This window comes from Heloderma suspectum, chromosome 1, assembly GCF_057233095.1.
Source record: "Heloderma suspectum isolate Gila_16-S chromosome 1, 16-S_ref, whole genome shotgun sequence".
In the NCBI taxonomy this organism is placed as follows: Eukaryota; Metazoa; Chordata; class Lepidosauria; order Squamata; family Helodermatidae; genus Heloderma; species Heloderma suspectum.
The window spans coordinates 322,308,012-322,331,369 of record NC_139458.1 but is presented as its reverse complement, the minus strand read 5'-3'; the positions used below and the strand labels follow the sequence as shown (position 1 = coordinate 322,331,369).

Genomic DNA, 23,358 nt, shown 5'->3' with positions numbered 1-23,358 from the left:
ATTAGCAAAAGTGGGGAAAGCCATGGGCAACACAGAGATTGGTACTCTCAAATGAAAAGAGGGTGGTGGAGGAGAAGCAAACATTAACAGAGTGAATGGGGAATGCTAGGTTCAGGGGTCCAAAATTAGTAATAGGCATGAAAATAAAAAATCAGGGTGATAACTAAAAGGGGGATTTCCAGGTGAACAAAAAGGAAGAGTTGGCTGTCTGTGCTTTTCTGAACAGAGGGCAACTAGATGAGTGTATTTCAGTGCTAGTTAGAAGGTCACATGCTCTGGGCTCTCAGTGATCAATTAATGGGTGGCAACGTGTTGTCCTGATTCTTTTAGATACAGAGTGGAGGAGGAAATGGGATTTGGCTTGACATGTCCAAGAGCTCCTAGTCCAGACTATAAAGAGCTAGGATACTCTCTCTCCCACGTCAATAGAAGGTGACAACTGGTCCTGCAAATACACCCTGTCCTGGATAGCCACCTTTTGCCACCTACCCAACACAGACAAGATGGAGATTAAGAAACATAAAATGACAGTGTAGAGATAAAATGTAGATGAGCTGGTGGTAACAGTTTTGATAGATGGGTGATATTTGGGCAAGACCTCTTGTTTCCAACTGCAATGGCATTAAATATTTGCAAAGATGTGATTTTCATCTTAAAATATGTTTAGATGCATGTAAGCTGCATTCCAAACACCTATGGTCCTGTGATTAACCTTGAAGGAATGGCCGATATTTTGGTTATTTGAAACTGTGTTTTGTATAAAATAATACAGAATACTTTTAAAGTAGCTTTTGAATAGAAATATTCATGGATCACATAAAATTGTAAAAATTCTTCCAAGGAAAACAAGTGGGCATTTTCTGAGGACTATAAACTTTTAATGTATGCAGGATACAATTTAGTATTAGTGAGTTAAATATTTTACCTTGTTTTCCAGAAACCAGCAAACATTCTGGTAATGGGAGAAGGTCCTGAAAGAGGAAGAGTAAAAATAGGTAGGTGTTTCAACAATATGTATTTAGAAATGTAACTGCTAACCATAAGAGAAATTTGGTGCAGGGCACCTTGAACACATATGGGTTGCAGACAAAGGCTTGCTTCCAGAGAAAAGCCTACAAAAGGGGGCTGGTGGAAGGTGACTTTCCCACAGTCTTCTCCCCTAACAGCCCCATAAGCACCCAGAGAAGCCTTTTGCAAGGGTCAGAGGACTCTGCTGAATGGGGTGGGCTATAGTACGGGCGGGATCACCAAAATTGTGCAGAAGCACCTTCCATAAATTGGAACTGACTCACAGAAGGTGTCTCTCTCCAGTTTTCGGTGGCCCCTTTCCTCCCGCACCACAGCCCACCCCATTCAGCAGAGTCCCCCTTGAGAGAGACTGGGGAAGCTGTTGGGGGACAAGGCGACAGGAAAGTAATCTTCTGCTTGCCCTTTTCCACAGACTGTTCTCTGGATCCAATCCCAAATCTAGATTAACAACTGCTTAGACATTGGTAATGTTAATGTGAACACCCATAGCAATACTGCAAAGAGCCACATGTATAACGTAGGGAAAGGGAGAAATCCTCATGTTTCCAGGAAATTGGTAGCAACATATATCCTGACCCTAACTTCACTTCTTCAGGGCATTGTCATATAAATAATGTTGGACTGTACTGGTGTGATACTATGTGCACAATGCAGACTGAAACAGCAGCAGAAATATTGAGAATTAAAGTGTAATAAGTGTAGATGTACATATAATAATATTATGGTCACCACATGTCCCATATGACAGTGGTCCATGTCATAACAGTGGTCATAACAGACAAGGCAGTTAATGAGGTAGATGGTCTCTTTGTATGTAGAATTTCCATGCTACTATCAAATGCCTCTAGAAATATCTGCTGGAAACTCACTACAGAATGGGGAAAATCCATGTGGCAAGCTGCTATATACAGTATATTAATGGCAGGGGGCTGTTTGGAGTGACTGTGATATGTAAACCAGCCCCTAAGTGTATGAGAAGGAATAGACATTTGCTATGACAGTAATTCATAGCAAATGAATTATTTGGGCCAAAGCCGAAAGGACACTCAGCTGTGGATGTGTCTGGTGGTGAAAAGAAAATCCGATGCTGTAAAGAACAATATTGTTTAGGAACCTGGAATGTTAGATCAATGAATCAAGGTAAGCTGGAGGTGGTCAAACATGAGATGGCAAGATTGAACATCGATATCTTGGGAATCAGCGAACTAAAATGGACAGGCATGGGCGAATTTAATTCAGGTGACCATCATATCTACTATTGTGGCCAAGAATCCCTGAGAAGAAATGGAGTAGCACTCATAGTCAACAAAAGGGTGGGAAAAGCAGTACTGGGGTACAATCTCAAACATGATAGAATGATCTCAGTACGAATCCAAGGCAAACCATTCAACATCACAGTAATTCAAGTCTATGCCCCAACCACTGATGCCGAAGAAGCTGAGGTTGATTGGTTCTGTGAAGACCTTCAACACCTTCTAGAACTAACACCAAAAAAAGATGTCCTCTTCATCATAGGGGACTGGAATGCTAAAGTAGGAAGAAATCACCGGGATAACAGGCAGGCATGGCCTTGGTGTACAAAATGAAGCAGGACAAAAGCTAATAGAGTTTTGCCAAGAGAACACGCTGATCATAGCAAACACTCTTTTCCAACAGCACAAGAGACGACTCTACACATGGACATCACCAGATGGTCAATATTGAAATCAGATTGATTATGTCCTTTGCAGCCAAAGATGGAGAAGCTCCATACAGTCAGTAAAAACAAGACCTGGAGCTGACTGTGGCTCAGATCATGAGCTGGTTCTTGCAAAATTTCGGCTGAAATTGAAGAACGTAGGGAAAACCACTAAACCATTCAGGTATGACCTCAATCATATCCCTTATGAATATACAGTGGAGGTGAGGAATAGATTTCAGGGACTAGACCTGATAGACAGAGTGCCTGAGGAACTATGGACGGAGGTCCGTAACATTGTTCAGGAGGCAGCAACTCAATCCATCCCAAAGAAAAAGAAATGCAAGAAAGCCAAGTGGCTGTCTGATGGGGCTTTACAAGTAGCTGAGGAAAGAAGGGAAGCAAAAAGCAAGGGAGAAAGGGGAAGATATATCCAACTGAATGCAGAGTTCCAGAGAATAGCAAGGAGAGACAAGAAGGCCTTCTTAAATGAACAATGCAAGGAAATCGAGGAAAACAACAGAATGGGAAAGACTAGAGATCTCTTCAAGAAAATTGGAGATCTCAAGGGAACGTTTTGTGCAAAGATGGGCATGATAAAGGACAAAGAAGGCAGGGACCTCACAGAAGCAGATGAGATTAAGAAGAGGTGGAAAGAATACACAGAAGAACTATACAGGAAAGATCTTAATGTCCTTGATAGCCATGATAGTAATGTCCTTGATAGCCATGATAGTGCGGTCACTGAACTTGAGCCGGACATCCTCGAGAGTGAAGTCAAGTGGGCCTTAGGAAGCATTAGTAACAACAAAGCTAGCGGAGATGACAGTATTCCAGCTAAGCTATTTAAAATCCTAAAAGATGATGCTGTTAAAGTGCTGCACTCAATATGCCAACAAATTTGGAACACTCAGCAATGGCCGCAAGACTGGAAAAGGTCAGTTTACATTCCAATTCCAAAGAAGGGCAACGCCAAAGAGTGTTCAAACTACTGCACAATTGCGCTCATTTCACATGCCAGCAAGGTGATGCTCAAAATCCTACAACTTAGGCTTCAGCAGTATGCGAACCGAGAACTACCGGAAGTACAAGCTGGGTTTCGAAGAGGCAGAGGAACTAGAGATCAAATCGCCAACATTCGCTGTGTCATGGAGAAAGCAAGAGAATTCCAGAAAAATTTCTATTTCTGCTTCATTGACTACGCTAAAGCCTTTGATTGTGTGGATCACAACAAACTGTGGCAAATTCTGAAAGTGATGGGAGTACCAGACCACCTTACCTGTCTCCTGAGAAACCTGTACGAGGGTCAAGAAGCAACAGTAAGAACCGGACATGGAACAACCGAGTGGTTCAAAACTGGGAAAGGAGTACGACAAGGCTGCATATTGTCACCCTGCTTATTTAACTTATATGCAGAGTACATCATGAGAAATGCCGGGTTGGATGAATCAGAGGTCGGAATTAAGATTGCTGGGAGAATTATCAACAACCTCCGATATGCAGACGATACCACCCTAATGGCAGAAAGCGAAGAGGATCTCAAGAGCCTCTTGTTGAGGGTGAAGAGGAGAGTGCAAAAGCTGGTTTGAAACTCAACATTAAAAAAACTAAGATCATGGCATCTGGCCCTATCACTTCCTGGCATATAGAAGGGGAAGAAATGGAAGCAGTGACAGATTTTATTTTCTTGGGCTCCAAGATCACCGCAGACGGTGACTGTAGCCATGAAATTAAAAGACGCTTGCTCCTTGGGAGGAAAGCTATGGCAAACCTAGACAGCATAGTAAGAAGCAGAGACATCACCTTGCCAACAAAGGTCCGTCTAATCAAAGCTATGGTTTTCCCAGTAGTAATGTATGGCTGTGAGAGCTGGACTATAAGGAAGGCTGAGCGCCAAAGAATTGATGCTTTCGAACTGTGGTGCTGGAGAAGACTCTTATGAGTGCCCTGGACTGCAAGGAGGTCAAATCAGTCCATCCTAAAGGAAATCAACCCTGAGTGCTCATTGGAAGGACAGATACTGAAGCTGAAGCTCAAATATTTTGGCCACTTAATGCGAAGAGAAAACTCTCTGGAAAAGACCCTGATGCTGGGAAAGACTGAAGGCAAAAGGAGAAGGGGACGGCAGAGGATGAGATGGCTAGATAGCATCACCGATGCAATGAATATGAACCTGAGCACACTCCGGGAGAGTGCGCAGGACAGGAAGGCCTGGCGTGCTATGGTCCATGGGGTCACGAAGAGTCGGACACGACTGAACGACTGAACAACAACAACGACAGTAATTATTCATAATAAAGACTGTTGTAACTTTCCATTTTCTCAGTTTTGAGTTCTCTGTGTGGATGTGAGCATGTTATTTTGGTGTATTTCTACACCAGTCAATACAAAACAATTGCCAGTCCTTAAAAACTTTTACTAGCCCACCTACTTGTGTGTGTGTGTGTGTGTGTGTGTGTGTAGATATAGATACAGTCAGGGCCAGAAATATTGGAACAAGGATAACTGTTTTGCCTGTTGGCCTCTATATGCCACCACATTGAAGTTGAAAGGAAACACACCCAGATGGGAGCGAAGTCAGGTCTTTCAGCTGTAATTCAAGGGTTTTGACAAAAGTAGGGCACTAACCATTCAGGAAGTACAGCCAGTGGCATACACACACACCTATCATTGGTGGCTCATAAGTAATGAAACGAACGGCTGACAAGCAGCTACATGGCCAGGTGTGGCCTGTTTCCTGGGTACCCCATGACCAATCAAGCAGAGAAAAGGCCTGGAGGTGGTTCTGAGTGTTACATTTGCGTTTGGTAGCTGTTCACTGGAACTCCCAACATGAGGGCCAAAGAGGTGTCCATGTGAGTGAAGAAGGCCATCATTAGGCTGAGGAAACAAAATAAACGCATCAGAGAGATAGCAAAAACAGTGGGAGTGGACAACACAACAGTCTGGAACATCCTGAAAAAGAGGGAATTAACTGGCAAGTTCAGCAGCAGCAAAAGGCCTGGAAGACCACAGAAGACAACTAAAGTGGATGACCACAGAATTCTGCTCTTGGTGAAGAGGAACCCTTTCACAACATCCAGCCAAGTCAAGAATGCTCTTGAGGAGGTAGGCATGTCATTGTCAACATCTACAGTCAAGAGACGGCTTTATGAATGTAAATACAGAGGCTTCACAACAAGGTGAAAACCACTGGTAACGCTCAAGAACAGACAAGCCAGATTAGCCTTTGCCAGCAAACACCTAAAAAAGCCTGCCCAGTTCTGGAATAAGATTCTTTGGACTGATGAAACCAAGATTCACTTGTACCAGAATGATGGGGAAAGTATGGAGAAAGAAAGGAACAGCTCATGATTCAAAGCTTACCACATCATCTGTCAAACATGGTGGAGGCAGTGTTATGGCATGAGCATGTATGGCTGCCAATGGAACTGGGTCACTGGTGTTTATTGATGACCTGACTGCTGATAAAAGCAGCAGGATGAATTCTGAAGTGTATAGGGCTATACTTTCTGCTCAGATTCAGCCGAATGGTGCCAGACTGATAGGGCGCCGCATCATATTGCAGATGGAGAATGACCCAAAACATACAGCAAAAGCTACCCAAGAGTTTCTCAAGGCAAAGAAGTGGGATGTTCTTCAATGACTAAGTCAGCCACCTGATCTCAACCCAATAGAGCATGCTTTTCACTTACTGAAGACAAGACTGAAGGCAGAAAGACCCACAAACAAGCAGCAGCTGAAGGCAGCTGCAGTAAAGGCCTGGCAAAGCATCTTGAGGGAGGAAACTCAGCATTTGGTCATGTCCATGGGTTCCAGACTTCAGGCAGTCATTGACCGCAAAAGATTTTCATCCAGGTATTAAAGGCGATCCTTAAGTTTGAAATGATGTTGGTTTGTTCCATTACTTATGAGCCACCAACGACGGGTGTGTGTGTATGCCACTAGCTGTACTTCCTGAATGGTTAGTGCCCCACTTTTGTCAAACCCCTTGAATTACAGCTGAAAGTCCTGACTTCGCTCCCATCTGGATGTGTTTCCTTTCAACTTCAGTGTGTTGGTGTACAGAGGCCAACTGGCAAAACAGTTATCCTTATTCCAATATTTCTGGCCCTGACTGTATGTATCACAGAGCAGTTTTAGAGGCAAGCCAGACAAGCTACTTGGCAGAAAGTAATTGTTGCTTGCCTAGCCTAAGTAAACTAGGCAATATATGGCTTAACCTCAAACAAATTGCAATAAAAGGATTTCTTGCTTTCAAAATTCTCAGGACTATATACTCTATCATAGGACCAGGACTTTTGCCCTGCAAGATTGACTTTTTTTTTTTTACCAGAGCCTTTTGATCCACCGGCCAGAGCTACTTGCAAAATGATAGCTTGGAGGCAGAGCCTGTCCCAGTGTGGCTTGGGATGGAGCCAGTTGCCTGCTGCATCACATGATGAGACATACATTGCGATGATCTGCCTGTATTGATTCGCAATTGACATCTGAGTTACTACAGAGTTTCTCCTGCTGCCTCTCAGCAGGATTCAGTACCATTGACCATGGTTTGTTTCTGGAACATTCAGCTAGTATGGGACTTGGGAACATCATTTTGCAGTGGTTGTGGTCCTGTCTGGCTGAATGTCTGTAGAAGGTGGTTTTGGAAGACTATTGGTCAATCCAGACAAGACAGAGATTCTGTTGATCAGTAGACAAGCCAGTTCAGGATTAGGATAAAAGCCAAGGTCACAGCTTGGGGTACTTCTGGAGGGTCAAGTGGCTGCTGTGGCCAGAAGTGCTATTGCCCAGTTTCAGCTGGTGTATCAGCTGTGCCCCTTCCTGGAGAAGGCAAATCTGGCCACAGATTTTTTATTTATTAAATTTATATCCTGGCTTTATACCAAAAATGGTGCTCTCAATCCATGCCTTAATCGCCTCTTGTTTAGATTTCTGCACTGTGGGCTGCCCTTGAAGAGTGTTTAGAAACTACACTTAGTACAAAATGTGGCAGCCAGACTGTTGTCTGGTATGTGCTTTGTAGACCATAGTTAGTATAAGAACACATCAGTCTTATACCAAATATACTGGCTTCCTGTTTGTTAGCAGCCCGGTTCAAATTGCTGCTTCTTACCTATAAAGCTCTCTTTTGTGTTTAGACCACTATTTTACAGACTAGTTGGAATAACTAACTGATTTGACACCATGTATCCAAAAGTGCAATGGACATAAATATTCAATTCTCACTATAAAAAGTTAAAATTAATTAATTGCAAGCACACTGAAAAGGTTTAAATATTTTTGCAATGATGTAAAGGTAAGGATTTGTTGCCACCACAAATGAAGTGTTATTATTCCTGCAATACAGCAAAATAGTAGCTATGCGACAGAGAAAGTTAAGCATTTTACAAGCTCCATTGATTTCAGCAGGAGAGTTAAGCACTTGCTTAACTATGTCCAATGGATGTCAGAGGGACTTCAAAGTGCTTATGCAAGTTATTAATGAACAGCCTGAGGCATAGCACAAAAAGATGTGATCTATCATGGTTTTACTGTTCTTGGTAAAGAAAGTGCAAAAGCTATTTAGCTCAATTGACAAGCGCTTAAATTTACTTTTTAAAAAGCTGCTTAGATAAAATGTATATTACATTTCCACCACTTCCAAGCTTGTCATATTTCATCTTGACAAGACTTGTGTAATAATACATATTAATTTCAGGAGAAGAGGTGTTATTTTGTTGCAAAAATGACTATGAGCCCTCTTGTAACTATGTTACACCTAGTTCTAATTTTGATTGATTGACCGGCTCATACCCTGTTCATATCCTTATCCTGCATTTATTTGTTTATGGGATTTTAACCTTGCCCTTCCACTCCTTCATGGAGTACTCAGAGCAGCAAATTGTACTCATTTGAGCCCATTGAAGTGGAGTAGTGGCAATAAGGGAAGTGGCAGTGTGCTGTAGTTTGCTTTAGAAACATTTGCGTTTTATATAATAAAAATACTGTTGATTTTTTTCCAGCTGATATGGGTTTTGCAAGGTTATTCAATTCTCCACTTAAGCCCCTGGCAGATCTGGATCCAGTCGTGGTGACATTTTGGTACAGAGCCCCAGAATTGTTACTTGGTGCACGGCACTACACGAAGGCCATTGGTAAGTTTTTGGTTAGGGGAAATGGCTTATATTTTTAGTTCTAGATGAACAATCAGATTGCACAATCTAGTGCTGCAGAATATATGAAACTCCTGGTGACAGCAAGTTCAAGGCAGGACTGTAAATCACTGGTACGTTTCAGAAATGAGGCATAAGTCTGATTCCAATGAAAGCATGCATAAACTACATGCATAACTGACTGAAGATAATTAAGACAAACGTGTTTCTCAGTCCCAGCCCCTTTTTATTCAGGATATATCCAACTGCCAAAGAATTCGTGTGTCAAGCCATCTCTGTCAAAGGACCATCCATAATGATAGGAAAAAAAGTGCAGGATGTTCTCATCCTCTGTGTTAATCATTTAAAAATCTGAGAAAGGTGCCTCCAATAGTTTAACAGTCAAAGAACTTTGGATCAGTATTGATGCAGATTGAGAAAGTGAAGTACCTCTAATGGCCACTTAGTAATAATCTTGTTGTTGTTGTTGTTCAGTCGTTAAGTCGTGTCCGACTCTTCATGACCCCATGGACCATAGCACGCCAGACCTTCCTGTTCTCCGCTCTCTCCCAGAGTGTGCTCAAGTTCAGTCAATTTTATCCCATTGACTAAGCTGTCTGACGTTCTCTAGAACCATTATCTGCATCCATTACATCACTGGCACGTGCCTTTCCCTTTTTAGCACTCATATTTTGGCTCCATGCAGGGCAGCATTTAGTATCCCAGATGTTCTGCCTTCCAAGGTCATGTGTTCGTCTGATTTTACCCTTTAACGCTGTTATCAAAAAATGTAAATATCCAGGGAGTGGAAACAAAGAAGTAGCTGTGTGTGTGTGTGTGTGTGTGTGTGTGTGTGTGTGTTGGCGGGGGGTGGGGGGGGGAGTTGTTTCTAAGCCCTGCCTGATAGATATGAAAAAAATAATAACCGTGATGAGGAATGGGGTAGATCCTCTTGAAATTTCACTTTAGGGATCATCAGTGGAATTCCTAGCTAGATTGTAAAGATGCTCAATTCTGATTTTTTTTCCTAGAAACTGAAGCTTCTATTTCTGAAAGATAACATTGTGGTCTATATAGTGTTCCTAAGCCCAGATAATATTTTTCTTTTTATTTACCACAATGTTTGCAAATTCTGCTTTCAAGTTATATTTTTTTAATGGCAAAAAGATACGTTTAGGAAACAGCAGCTTGTGGCTGTATTGCCAATGATGGGTATATTAGTAATTATTTTTTGGACAAGTGTGGATCTGTGGGAAATATTTGTGTAGCGGGAGGAGGGCAGGGCAAAGAGAAGGTTTTTCTTTGCTCCTTTTTCTCCCTGTCTCTGCTCTCTACTCATGCTTCCTGGCTCCATAGTACTGGCTCCAGGGACGGCTGCCTATCTGCTCAAAGCACAAATCTCAAGTAAGGAGGCTTCAGTAGCAGCTCTCCAGCCTCCACAATGCCTTGGAAGTCTGAAGGTAGTGTGTATCTAAGATGAAAATGGCAAGATGTGTTCATCTCCTGAGGTCAGGCTTTTCAAAGCACTGGCCCTGCAGTGGAGACAGGGAAATCTGTAACCTATTTCCCATCTAGCCCAAAGAATCTTCTAAGCCAGGGGTAGGCAACCTGGTGCCCTCCAGATGTCATAATCACTGACCATTACCCATGCTGGATGCAGCTTACTGAAGTTGTTGTCCAAAACATCTGGAAGGCATCAGATTGCCTACCCCTGTGTAAGCTCTGAGGGGGACCTGCTTAACAGCACACATCTCCCTCAAAGCTTAAGGCTGCAAAGGAGGGGGTTGGGCTTGGGATTGCCTGAAGCCTATCCCATCCTTTGCTCCAAAACTGGCAGCAGATTGGTTTCTTCTCTTCAGCCTGCAAATTGAGGGCTTATAGCCTCTGCTTTGTGGTACTAGAGTTCTATGTTAGTAATGGGTAACGTGCAGGCACAGCTGTTGCTCTCTGGCTTTTGGCCAGGAGACTTTTTTTATGGAGATCTTCCTGCATACCTAGATTTTCTAATCCTGGCTTATGTGAAGTAATATAGAAAAGTGCTTTTGAGAATATGCAAGGGTGGTATCTGTAGCTCATCCCACACACCTAGGACAAAGACCACATTTACTGAATATATTGAATGGCTTCCTCCTTGTTTTGAGCTTTCACACCTGTCTCTTCAGAAAGTAAGCACTGTGTTTTAGATATGTTGCTGGTGTCTAAACATTCCCTTGGTGTAACTCTTTAGAATATCCTAACTTTTGCCATATGTTTGTATTTTTATTGATTAGTTGTTAATTTGTATTAATTTCTGTAGGAATTGAAATATGTGAGCTGAGGTGTCACCAATATCCGGATGACACCCAGCTTTATCTCTCCTTTTCATTAAATCCAGGTGAGGCAGTAGGTGTTCTGAATCAGTACCTGGGTGCAGTAATGGAGTGGATGAGGGCCAATAAGCTGAGACTCAATCCAGATAAGACAGAGGTACTGTTAGTGGATGGTTCTTCTTCCCAGATGAGCGGTATTCAACTTGTTTTGGAGAGGGTAGCACTTGCCCTAAGGGATCAGGTTCATGGTTTTGGAATGGTCATGGATCCAGCATTGTCACTAGAGGCACAGGTGGATGTGGTGGTGTGGAGCACCTTCTGTCAGCTTAGGATCATAGTTGGTATATCAACCTATCTGGACAGAAATAGATTAGCTACAGTTATTCATGTTGGGATTACTGCAATGTGTTCTATGTGGGACTGCCTTTGAAAATGGTCCGGAAACTTTAGCTGGTCCAGAATAGGGCAGCAAGATTGTTAACAGGGACAGGTCAGTGTGATCAATTGTGAACTGCACTGGCTTCCAGACTGTTTCTGGGTTCAATTCAAAGTGTTGGTATTAAGTTTTAAAGCCCTAAATGTCCTGGAGCCAGGTTACCTGAAGGATCATCTCCTCCCCATATATACTTGCCTGACCCTAAGATAATTTTCAAGGCCTCTCTCTGGTGCCCCCACCAAATGAGGTGAGGCAAGTGACTACTAAGGAGAGGACCTTTTCAGGAGTGGCACCCCTGTCTTAGAATGCCTTTCAAAGAGAGGCTTGTCTAAAGCCTACACTGCAGTCTTTTCAGCTCCAGGTGCAGAACTTAAAAAACAACAACAACAACAGGCTTTTTAGTCCTTTAGCTTTGTTTTTTTTAATGCATTGTTGCGTCTTTAGATATTTACAGAGCTGCTGGCATTTATTCTTTTTTTTAAAAAAAAACTTTGGTTTTATTCAGTTTCAAACTTTTAAAAGTTTTATATTATGCTTCATCATTTATCATTATTTTAAATTTGTATGAACTGCCCAAAGAACTTTGGCTATCGGGCAGTATAGAAATGTAATACATAAATATTAAAAAGGTCATCACGCTTCTTGAAAGGGAAGGGGGAACGATCAAACTGTATATATGTTGAGTACAAAGATGTCTTTTGTTTGGAAACCATAAGAACATAAGAAGAGTCCTGCTGGATCAGACTAATGGCCTATCTAATCCAGCATCCTGCTTCCCACAGTAGTAGCCAATTGGATACCCATAGAAAGCCCACAAGTGGCAACAGCAATCTCCTGCTTTTGTTTACCAGGAATTGGTATTCAGAGGCATAGTGCCTCTGGCCCTGGAGGTAGCATATAGCCAACATGAGTAAAGGTAGCATATAGCCATCATAATTCATCGACAGCCTTTTCCTCCCTGAATTTGTCTTACAGCTGTCTAATTTGGTGGCTAACTATGTGCTGTGTGAAGAAGTACTTCTTTATGCCTGTCCTGAATGTCCCACCATTCAGCTTCATGAGATGTCCCTGCGTTCTGGTAGTATGAGAGAGGGAGAAACACTTATTTCTCCATTTTCTACACACTGTGCATCATTTTCTATACCACAGTCATGACCCCCACACTTTTTTCTAAACTAAAGAGCCCCAGTCATTGTAACTTCTTCATAGGGGAGTTGCTCCAGTCCCATGATCATTTTGGTTACCCTTTTATGCACCTTTACAAGCTTTACAATGTCCTTTTTGAGAAGTAGAAACCATAATTGTCTGACCATAAATTTGTATAAGGGCATTACTGTATTGGGCATCTTATTTTCAATTCCTTTCCTAAAGATCCCCAACATGGATTTCGGCTTTTTCACACCTGGCACACATTGGGTTGATGTTTTCATCATATTATCCAACACAATGCCAGAATTCCTTTTCTGATCAGTCATCACCAACTCAGACCCGTGAGTGTATCTTTGAAGTTAAGATTGTTTTTCTGTAACGTACATCACTGTACACTTGGTTGAAACCAATTTTCTCTCCTTTTTCCTATTTAAACAATGTATTCCTTTGGCTGTTAGGCGGAAGCTTCTACTTTTCCAAGCTTCTTTAAAATTATATCCTGTTACTTGCCAGTGTATGTTGAACATATGTTTGCCTTGTTCACATATGAAGCTGTGGTGGTGGTGGTGGGTCTATTCTTCTTGGAAAACTGAGGGTGCAGGAGGGGGGAACAGCATCTGCCCCCTTTCCTCACCTTACCTTGTTGTACTCTGAAGCTTTAAACATTTGTTTTCCTGCCTGGCTTATGTATTGGAGCTAGTCTTGGGGGAAAATTGTTTAAAAGCTACAGAACTCAGCGAGGTACAGTGGGAGAGAAGGGTGGGTTTCATTCCTCTACCTTACATACTTCTGTTTTGTGTAACAAGTAAAGCACCCCCCTGCTGCTTTATATGTAAATGGAATAAACATGTGTTTGACATAAATGCAATTGCCACGCATTCTGCCTAGTGAAGTATATTGCTATACACTTAAATGTAGAGTGCCTAGTCTGTTTTTAGTTTTGTGAAAAAAGCCTTGGTTGTATTGTAAATAGAAGGTAACATTGGAGCTAAGAGAAATAACTGGAGGATTCTAGTTAAGCTAGTTCTCTTCCTATTTTATTAAACGGCACTATTTTCACTGATCAGTTTAGTATTTGATTTTGTTACTGAAAGCTCATTGGTATGATCGATGAGCTGAAGTGTTCACCAACTACAGTTTACCAATTCCATTCATAGATGTGCTCTGAAGATCAGAGAGAAGTGACTATTGTTATAATACATTATTTTGCCTGTGCCATTGTAATACTAAATACAATAACTGGGTTGTTCCCTTTGGTCAGTGATAGACTTGCTATTGTATGCCAGTCTTTCTCTTTCTTGTTTCAAATGCAGTGCAGTGAGTTGAGATGTGTGCGCTCCTGCATGTGATGTCATGTGAAAGTTATTTGTCTAAACATTCTGTATAACGTTGAGAAAGAACTGGAGCATTGAGTGGATTGGCATTTGAAAATGCACACAAACACCTTAAATCAGGGATAGGCAATCTTTTTGTGGGCACATTTGACAAATTGAGAAACTCTCATGGGCACTACCACAAAATGGCTGCCATTCGAAGCATGGCAAAGGACAAGTAACCTGCCCAAGAGACTGAGTGGCAGAGGTGAGTTCTGATTCCCAAAACCATGAACAACTCCTTTGAGACCACAGTTTTCAGTACCACCCAAAACCTATTTCACAGCAATTCCAGCAGCTAATAACTGTGTTAATTGATTACTTAATTTTTTGATGTTGGAGGGATAGGGCATCTTGGTGGGTACCAAGAAAAGTGTCTGGGAGCACATTGGGGCCTGCGGGCACCATGTTACCTACCTACTATTGCCTTTAATAATGAGACCCCAGATGCCCATCCAAATGATGGCTACGTGGTGAGGAGGTTGGTCACACCATTCTATAAAGGATTATGCATTAGGATGGTTCAGCAGGGGAGTTCACACCTGTAAAGTATTTGCAAACGTGTGTTTGTTTAAAGAATTTTTCAGTAAATAGGGGAAAGTGGTTGAATAGAAAAAAAGATTGGTGGTGTTTCCGAACTACTGTCACAAAGTACCATTAACATTCATGGACCTTCAATCAAAGCTGCAATTACAAAGGTGCTTCATTTGGGAGATATGCCACATTTTCCCAGATGTTTGACTGCTCAGAAAATTTGGTAAGTTTGTAACAAAGGCAGATCCAAGACAAAATGCATGAAGATGTGCACGATAAATGGATAACCAAGGTGCACTGAATTCTCAACAGCAAAAGTGCAGAAAGGCCCTAGATGGTGGTGCTTGTGCAGGGATTAAGAGTGTCAGAAAACATTGGAGAGGTGTGGTAAGAATTTGTTCAGGGATGCTTTATAGAAAGTTGTGATCAGAGATGAGCAGACAGATGCATATGCCAGGGTATTCATATGAAGATGCAAGCAAGGAGGACAAAATCTGCAGCCATAATAACTATAATCGTTCATGTTCCCCCTGAGTCCAGGCTTGCCTCTTAACATTATGCACACTTCAAAAAAAATTAATGAGTTAATCATATAACAGAGAATCATCTTTGCAACTACAGACTGCTTATTACTTACACATTCTTTCTGTGGTATGATGCAACTCTCAAGCTACAGCTTGAAATCTCTTTATAATAAATACAATTTTACCTAAATTACATAACCCTTATAAGATAACTTATATTATTTAGCAATAACATGTGGATTAATAAGCCATTCTTTCTTCTGAACTTCAGCATGGAGGGGGAGGATATAAAATATACAACAGAATGTCATCTGTGGCCTATAACCATTATATGGGCTTTTTTAATTTAAAAGATTTATGTACCATCCTTCAGTGGAGCTTTCAGGGTGGTTTACAAAGACAAGATAATACATAAATAAAATAACAAACCACATGTTAAATGAGAGAGAGAAAAATACCAATTAAAATATATTTAAAAGCCTGGGAGAATAAATGTCTTTGGCACCAAAGGGCAACAGTGTTGATGCCAGGCAAGCCTCTTAGGGGGGGATGCTCTCTTTGACAAACACCTGCCTTACCTTGAATGGTTGGCACACCTAGAGGAGAGCTTCTGAAAATGACCTCCGTGTACCTAGGTCCTAAGCTGTAAGGTAAGTGCTAGCCCTGAATTGTGCTTAGAAATGTACCACACACCAGTGAAATTCTATCAGTACTGGTGAGAGATGTTCCCAGCAACCAGTCCTAGTTAACAGCCTGGTGGCTGTATTTTCAACACCAATCCCAGAGAAACTGCAACTCCCATGGGACCATAACTCCCTGGATGACATTCAGTGTTTGGATTCAGTGTCAGACTGCAAATCCAGGGCACACTTCTCGCTGGAACCGTACCATCATATCTCTCAGGACCAATCCCCTAGATACCGACCAACTTCTCTGGCCTCCTCAGCCTCTTTGGGAGTTTTTTCCTCTGACATTGCTATGATATCCCATGGGAGAGCCATAGACGCCCTCACTTCAGCAAGTCCCCCTCCCTACTATTATCGTGGCTTCTGCCATGATTGCACCAATCTCCCTCCAGGCAGTATCATGAGTATGGGGATAGAGACTCTAATCATCACCATTCCCACTACCAACGGTCTCGTTCTCATTATGGAGAACAACCTAAAACAACCTCCAACCGTGGGCCGCGTTCTCATATGGTATGTAGGATTCACTCAGGTATTGCAAACCACCGCGGTACCAAGCATTACGAGCTTGCCCCTTGCTCTCTGCCCTCCTTCTGGCTAACGTCTTCCAGGACATGATCCTGACAAAACTTCCTGAGCCACTGGCTCCCACACAACCGCCACCAGCAGCTCAGCATCACTGGCCCCTAACATGGAAACACCAGCTAACTATCTTTCTTCACCGCAGGATGACTATTGCTCCAGCTTATCCTTTCCATTTTTCGTAGCGACCTCAACCTCCTCTTTGGATGCTGCTGTGGGAAATCAAAACCCTCCCTCTCCATCAGATGATGTCAGACCTTCTGCAGAACAAATGCTCAGGATGCAGAATCCCTAGGACTACAGATCAAGGCTCTGCCAGTCCAGGTCATGGACTCGGCATTTAAAAGGATACAGCCAGGCCTACCTCCCACAGTTGCTATTCCTGTGCTTCCAACACTCTTGTATGTTATCAAGCAATCTTGGGCAAAACCTTCTACTTTCTCACCCACATCCAGGAAGATAGAAAACACACACACACACTCACACTTACACACACACGCATATACACATACATACATACCTACATACACATACATATATACATATATATAGTTCAGAAGGAAGACTGCACCTTCTTCTTCAAACAGTGCATGCCAAACTCCATAATTGTTGAAGCATCCCAATCCAAGGCAAAGCAAAAAATCTTACTCTGCTCCTATTGACTCAGAGGGGTCCAAATCTCAACAGACAATACCACAGTCATTTTTTACATAAATAAGGTGGGACGAAGTCTCTTCCCCTCAATTTCTGGGGCTGGTGCATGTGTCCTCCTTGCTTGCATCTTCACATGAATATCCTGGCATATGCATCTGTCTGCTCAACTCTGATCACAGCTTTCTATAAAGCATCTCTGAACAAATTTTTACCACACCTTCTGCAGCTCTTAATCCCTGCACAAACACCACCATCTAGGCCTTTCTGCACCTTTGTTGTTGCTGTTGAGAATTCAGCGTGCCTTGGTTTTCCATTTATCATGCACATCTTCATGCATTTTGTCCTGGATCTGCTTTTGTTGAACTTACCAAATTGTCTGAGCAGTCAAATGATTATATTTAACATCTGGGAAAATGTGGTATATCTCCCAAATGAAGCACGTTTGTTATTACAGCTTTGACTGAGGATCCATGAATGTTAATGGTACTTCATGAGTGTAGTTCGGGAACATCACAGATCTTTCTTTCTGTTCAACCACTTTCCCCTATTTACTGAAAAAGTCTTTAACACGCACACACACACTCACAAGTGGCAAATGCATGGCTACCAGGCCCCTTACTCAATCCGCTTCCGCAGTTGTGTAGCACAGCAACCTGGGCTCAATCTTTTACCTTCATCACACATCAGTGCCTGGATATCAGAGCTTGTACTGATGTAGCTTTCAGCAGAATAGTTCCTTCAGTTATGGCATGACATCTTCTTCCGGGAAGTGTATTGCTTTTCAGGTATCCATGTGTGAGAGTCAGAGACTACAAAAAAGGGGAAGTGGTCCTCTGTGAACTCCCATAACCCACCATATTCCCTGCTTCGATGCCTCAACAGTTTTCCTTCACTGTAGTGCACTCTGAACTGAGAGGCAGATGGGAGCCACGCCCAGAGTGTGTGCAGAGGAGGTTGGTGGGACTCCATCCTAAAACTCTGTTCAGCTCTAGGATGTTCCAAATGACTTCTGCCCATAACCATGTGTGTGAGTTTAGATGACCACTTGACGAACCACAGTTACAGGTAAGCAACCTGTTCTTTCTGAACAGTCCTCAAGGCATCCCATGTGCAATGCATTTCAGTAGACAATCCTAGATGTTACCAGAAGATAGATAACTATGGCCGTCCTGTCACTGCCTAGGAGACGCCACAACTAGTGCTGATGAAAGGCACTTTTTGCCACAGAAGCTACCTGAACCTCCAGTGACAAAACTAGATCCAGGAGTACCCCTAGACTATGAATTTGATCTTGACTGTGTTTGTTTATTGGCCCTCAACCAATAATCCATTACTGATTCCAAGCACTGTTTCAGCACTTCTGCTGTCTCACCTGAATCCAGTGAAAAACAGAGAGAGATGGGTGTTTTCATCATACAGATGAATACATTTACTAATACATTTAGGGAGCAATCTTATGGCCCCTAGACAGTGTCTAGGGAACAGAGGATATTTCGGATTCCTGGATCCGAGGCTGGAGATAGCACTCCAGCCTTGGACCCAGGAGTCCAAGGTCCCCTACCCTACCCCCTTGCAGCAGATGCGGAGAAAACCATGCCAGCTGCCTGTATGAGCTCGTGAATACAAGCTTGTAGAAGGGTGAAAGGGGGCGTGCCAGTGGGCTATCCCCAGCCTCCTTCCCTCCCCATCCCCAAAGCCTCTGCTAGATGGGAGAAAATGCCTGTCTAACTAAAATGCAGAGGGGAGGCGCAACACACCTCCCGCTCTGCACTGGATATTCGTAAGCCTTCAGATTGTGCCCTTAAAATACTAAAAAGCCATATGGAACAAAACCGTTTTCTCAGCCTGCCTAAAGAAGGGGTCCACCTACATACCTTTGGGAGAGCATATCTGTGTTCCTATGCATGCTTATACAGAAAGAAGTCCTACAACTCCCAGTATGGCTGGCTGGGGAATGCGTGGAGTATTAAGACTTTTTCTATCAAAGATGCATAAGATTGCACCTTAAATCACCCACTGCTAGTGGTTCCGTCTCCCCATTCTGAAGACATATCTTTGGTGTGAAACCAGTTTGTTACCCAGGACATGGGTCCCTACTGAAGGATCATTTTCCTCTTCCTCAGAATTATGCCCTTTTCCTTGAGACTCTCAGTGAAAGCAGAAGACCTGTCAGCCTGGGAATGGGATGCCTCTGTCATATCCCTGAAGGTTTTATCTACACACATTTCTGCATCTCTCTCAGCACCTCCGTGTCAGCTACCTTGGCCTCAAGGGAACAAACTTGTTCCATGAGAGCCAGGAGCTCATTGTGCCAAGCACACACCCACGACTTCTGCCCCACATGCACATAGTCATACATTTGACATCCTGCAATTCACTTGATAACTCCCACACCCCTTCTGGCTTTTTAGCTTCATAAATGGTTTTGTTAGGGTTTGTTTACTTGGAAAACTAAGGAGGGTTGGGGGGGGCGTTTTTTTAAAGATCAAAGGACGTTTACTGCCCTGGCCTCATTGTCCTATTGCTAAACTCATGCTTAACTTGCCTCTCTGACTGTGGTATATTTAATTTATCAATTAAACTAGCCAATAGGTTTTTAACATTTAAATACTTGTCGCTCTCCCTTAATATGCATGGTGTTACCGAGAAAGGAGTCTTCACCATATTGAATATGGACAATTGTATAGTGGATGCACAGAATTAGTGCTCTTATTTATTTATTTATTTATTTATTTATTTATTGCATTTATATCCCACCTTTTTTCCTCCTTAAGGAACCCAAAGCGGCATACAGAATCCTCCTCCTCTCCATTTTATCCTCACAACAGCAACCTTGTGAGGTAGGCTGGGTTGAGAGTCTGTGACTGGCCCAAAGCCACGCAGTGAGCTTTCATGGCCAAGTGGAGACTAGAACCCAGATCTCCTGACTCCCAGTCCAACACTCTAGCCACTACACCACACTGGCTCACAGCCAACTGTAAGCAGCCAACTGTTTTCATGAAGCTTGCTCTTAAGAAGCCAAGGGCACAATCCAGCCAGAATTAAATACTCTCAAGCCTAATTTATTTCCATGGAAGAGATTTAAGCATGTGTTTAACTCTCCCATTGAAATAAATGGAACTTGACAGTACCTAACTCTTGACTAGATTATGCCCTGATTATTTCTGAAGTACTAGTATTGTGTTCCACCACAATACTAGCAAGGGTAACCACCATTCCATTGTGGTATTTTCTTGTAACTGGGTAATTAATTGTTGCCACAGTACATTGAGTTTTATGTGCATCTTGTTGAAGAGTGGCTGTCCTCTAAAAACTGTGTACATTGTAGATTCTAGAATAATTTAACATGAAAGCTAATTTCAGTATCTGAAAAACAACATTTGTGCCCTTTATTCTTTTGTGTGTGTGATATGTTGATTCATGAAAGGTATGCTGCAAAAATTTCAAAGCAGTTGATAAATGGAGTGTCCCTAAAATACAGTTTAAGTGTGAACTGAGAACTCTGAGTTGCTATGTTAAGCGTTCCACAAATTGGCAGGGTGGTTGCGGCTGTTTCTAGGTAATGTATCTCCCTTGAGCTAAATTCTAAATTTATTGTTAAGCTTAAAAGAACAACCCTCTTTCTAAATATATACTAGTAGAGGCTGTGGTTGATGCAGACCATGATTAGTCAGCTGAGACTAGTGCTGCTAGAAAGATTTCTTTTTTCAAATAAATGCTTCAGTTAAATAAAGTTGAAGGAAAATCCAAAAATAATTTCGCATAGAGCTGTAAGTTCTCATATGAGAAATTTTGGCTTAAAATTTTTGGGAGGGGAGATCAAACACACCCAGAATTTTTTGGGTGGGTGGCATTCACTGCTCATTTCTGGAGCACCTTCCAACAACTGCTGGCTGGCAGCTTCCACGCCCCCACCCCCCAAGCTCTGAGAGTGACACTACATGATGAGATTGTGTCACTCTACTCCTGAGGCTTTCAGGAGGAAAAAGAAATGGGAGCTAACATTCATAAAATTATGACCAGTGAGGTTGTGGTAGAGACAAATTTTCTCCCTCTCTCAGGACACAGTGAAATTGGCAATAAATTCAGGGCAGATAAATGACAGTATTTCTTCACACAATACTGTTTTATGGAATTCACTGCCAGAAGATGGTGCTGGCCATTGAATTACAGTGCAATCATGCATGCTTACTCAGAAAAGAACCACTGTGTTCAGTAAGGCTTGGTCATGGGAAAGAGTACATAGGATTGCAGTATGAATCATCTTCAAATGAGATATTAGACAGATTAATTGAGAATTGGTCTCTGAACATGATATTAGACATGATAGTTTAATGTCATCTCCCTGTTCTAATACAGTATATGTATGAAATGACGGTTGCTGTGAGACATTGACCCCATTCAGACAACAATAAGCCAGGGTTCTCCAGCAAAACATGAGTTAGGTCTCTAACTTGTTGAGGGAGATATAAGCCAGAGGTCACATGTAATGATAAACCATGAACAGAAAGTCTGTGCTTTGTTTTAGCTGCTCCTGCTTGTAGTGGGAACACTCAGGCAGCATGCACAAATGTGCTCCTCATAAATGATAAGCCAGGGTGCCCCCAAACTCAGCCAGTGTGGGAAGGCTGTTCTCTTTTGCCTTGCTCGGGGGCTTCCTGGACGCTGTGGACAACAACAGTCACTTCCAGTTATACAGGCTTTGATACCTCTGCTACCCCTTCAAGGGACGGTTCAAGCCACATCATAAGAGTATGTTGTTTGAGCTCCTCCCTGCTACTTCACCAGCACAACCCAATCTCTCCAAATTGGTCTATTCATCTAAATGACACTGTACTAATTATATATGCTTCCCAACCTCTGATCTAGGATATGCTTCTTCATGTGACTGTTATGACTCAGAGAGCATTTGGGTCCAGTTAATTCCTTTTATTCCTCATCATCATATGCAGCCACCCCATTCCCACTTTAGGACATCACTTGAGATGGGGGATAATCTACTGTTATCATTCACAACTCTATAAAGGAGTCTGAAAGGTTGCAGAAGATTATCAGCATCATTAAGAATTATTATGTAATACTTGGACTAGACTTCAAAGGGATTTCTATTCCTTTTGAGGAAGATACAAAATTAACCTCAATAGATAGTTGAAATACAACAAGAAAAATCTCATTATGGTTACCTCTGTTTAATTTTGGATTGTATTCATTTTTACAGTAACTTCTTTCTTTTATTAATGTAAGCCTTGCCGTGTTATTTCAGAAGACTGTTATTTTGTTCTAGGACCGTGGAGGAAATCCACTTTCAGCCCAAGAGCCCAGATTCAATTTCGGAGCAGCTCTCAAAGGCTGCATTCCAGTGGTGGGCAGGGCAAAAGGGGTGGGGTCAAAAGACCAAAAATACCAGCATATTTAGCTGAAGGTTCTTACTGCCAGTGCCCAAGCCTTAAGAGAAGCATTTCAACCTTTCAGAATGGGGAAAAAACATGCAAAAGCTGGGAAATGACCACACGATACACGGACAGGGGAAAGGGTGCATGGCCATTTGGGGAACCCAGGAGGGCCAGATTGGGACTCCAGGAATGCCGGATTTGTCCCACAGGCCTGAGGTTCTGAACTTCTGATCCAGGATATCCAAAAATAGATTGAAAATGTACCTTCCTGGTTAGTTCCTTACAGCAAGGCTCTTTAGAGTCCTCATAATTTGGTTAGGGAAGTAATTTTTTTTCCCCTTAAGAGCTTACGTTTCAGCTTTTTCCATACTACATTTAGCTCACGTAAATAGATGGTATTCTTAGTTAAAATGTAATGCGAGTGAGCCTCACACTACTAAATGCACTATATATCTGAATATGTACTTACAGAAAGACTTCAACAAATGTTTTCCTATTTGGATTCTGATTCTGCAAATGATATTTGAAAAGAGCATTTTGTGCTTTTGTTTTCTGCTGCTGTGACAAACATAATCTTTCATCCTAGTGGGGATTTCCTACTAATAGAGGTTTTCACTGTTTGCTTTCTGAGTTTATTCTAATGTATTTTACATAATTAATGGAATAACTTTATGTTGTCATCAAGGATTTGGAGATTTTCTGCTCTGTATATAATATCTGACTACAAATGTGTGCCTTCAAGTAAAATTTACAAGCCAGTTTGTTTCATCTAGTTATAACAAAACTACTCCATTTTCTTTTGTGTATTGGTTTGCTATATATTTTAATGTATCATTTTGTGATTAACATTAATGCACCATACTTTAGTGCAAAAATA

General features: G+C 42.1%; 1 protein-coding gene across 9 annotated transcripts in view; it reads left to right on the top strand.

Annotated features, from left to right (window-relative positions):
- CDK19 (cyclin dependent kinase 19) overlaps positions 1-23,358 on the top strand; it is a 136,619-nt gene that overhangs the window by 82,882 nt on the left and 30,379 nt on the right. For all 9 annotated transcript variants that reach the window (XR_014786647.1, XM_084827293.1, XM_084827292.1 and 6 more), the window contains 2 exons: positions 938-995; positions 8,713-8,844. Coding sequence is in view for 8 of the 9 variants with exons in the window: in XM_084827293.1 (XP_084683419.1) it covers positions 938-995; positions 8,713-8,844 (190 nt within the window). In the remaining variant the exon portion in view is untranslated. The remainder of the gene's footprint in view (positions 1-937; positions 996-8,712; positions 8,845-23,358) is intronic.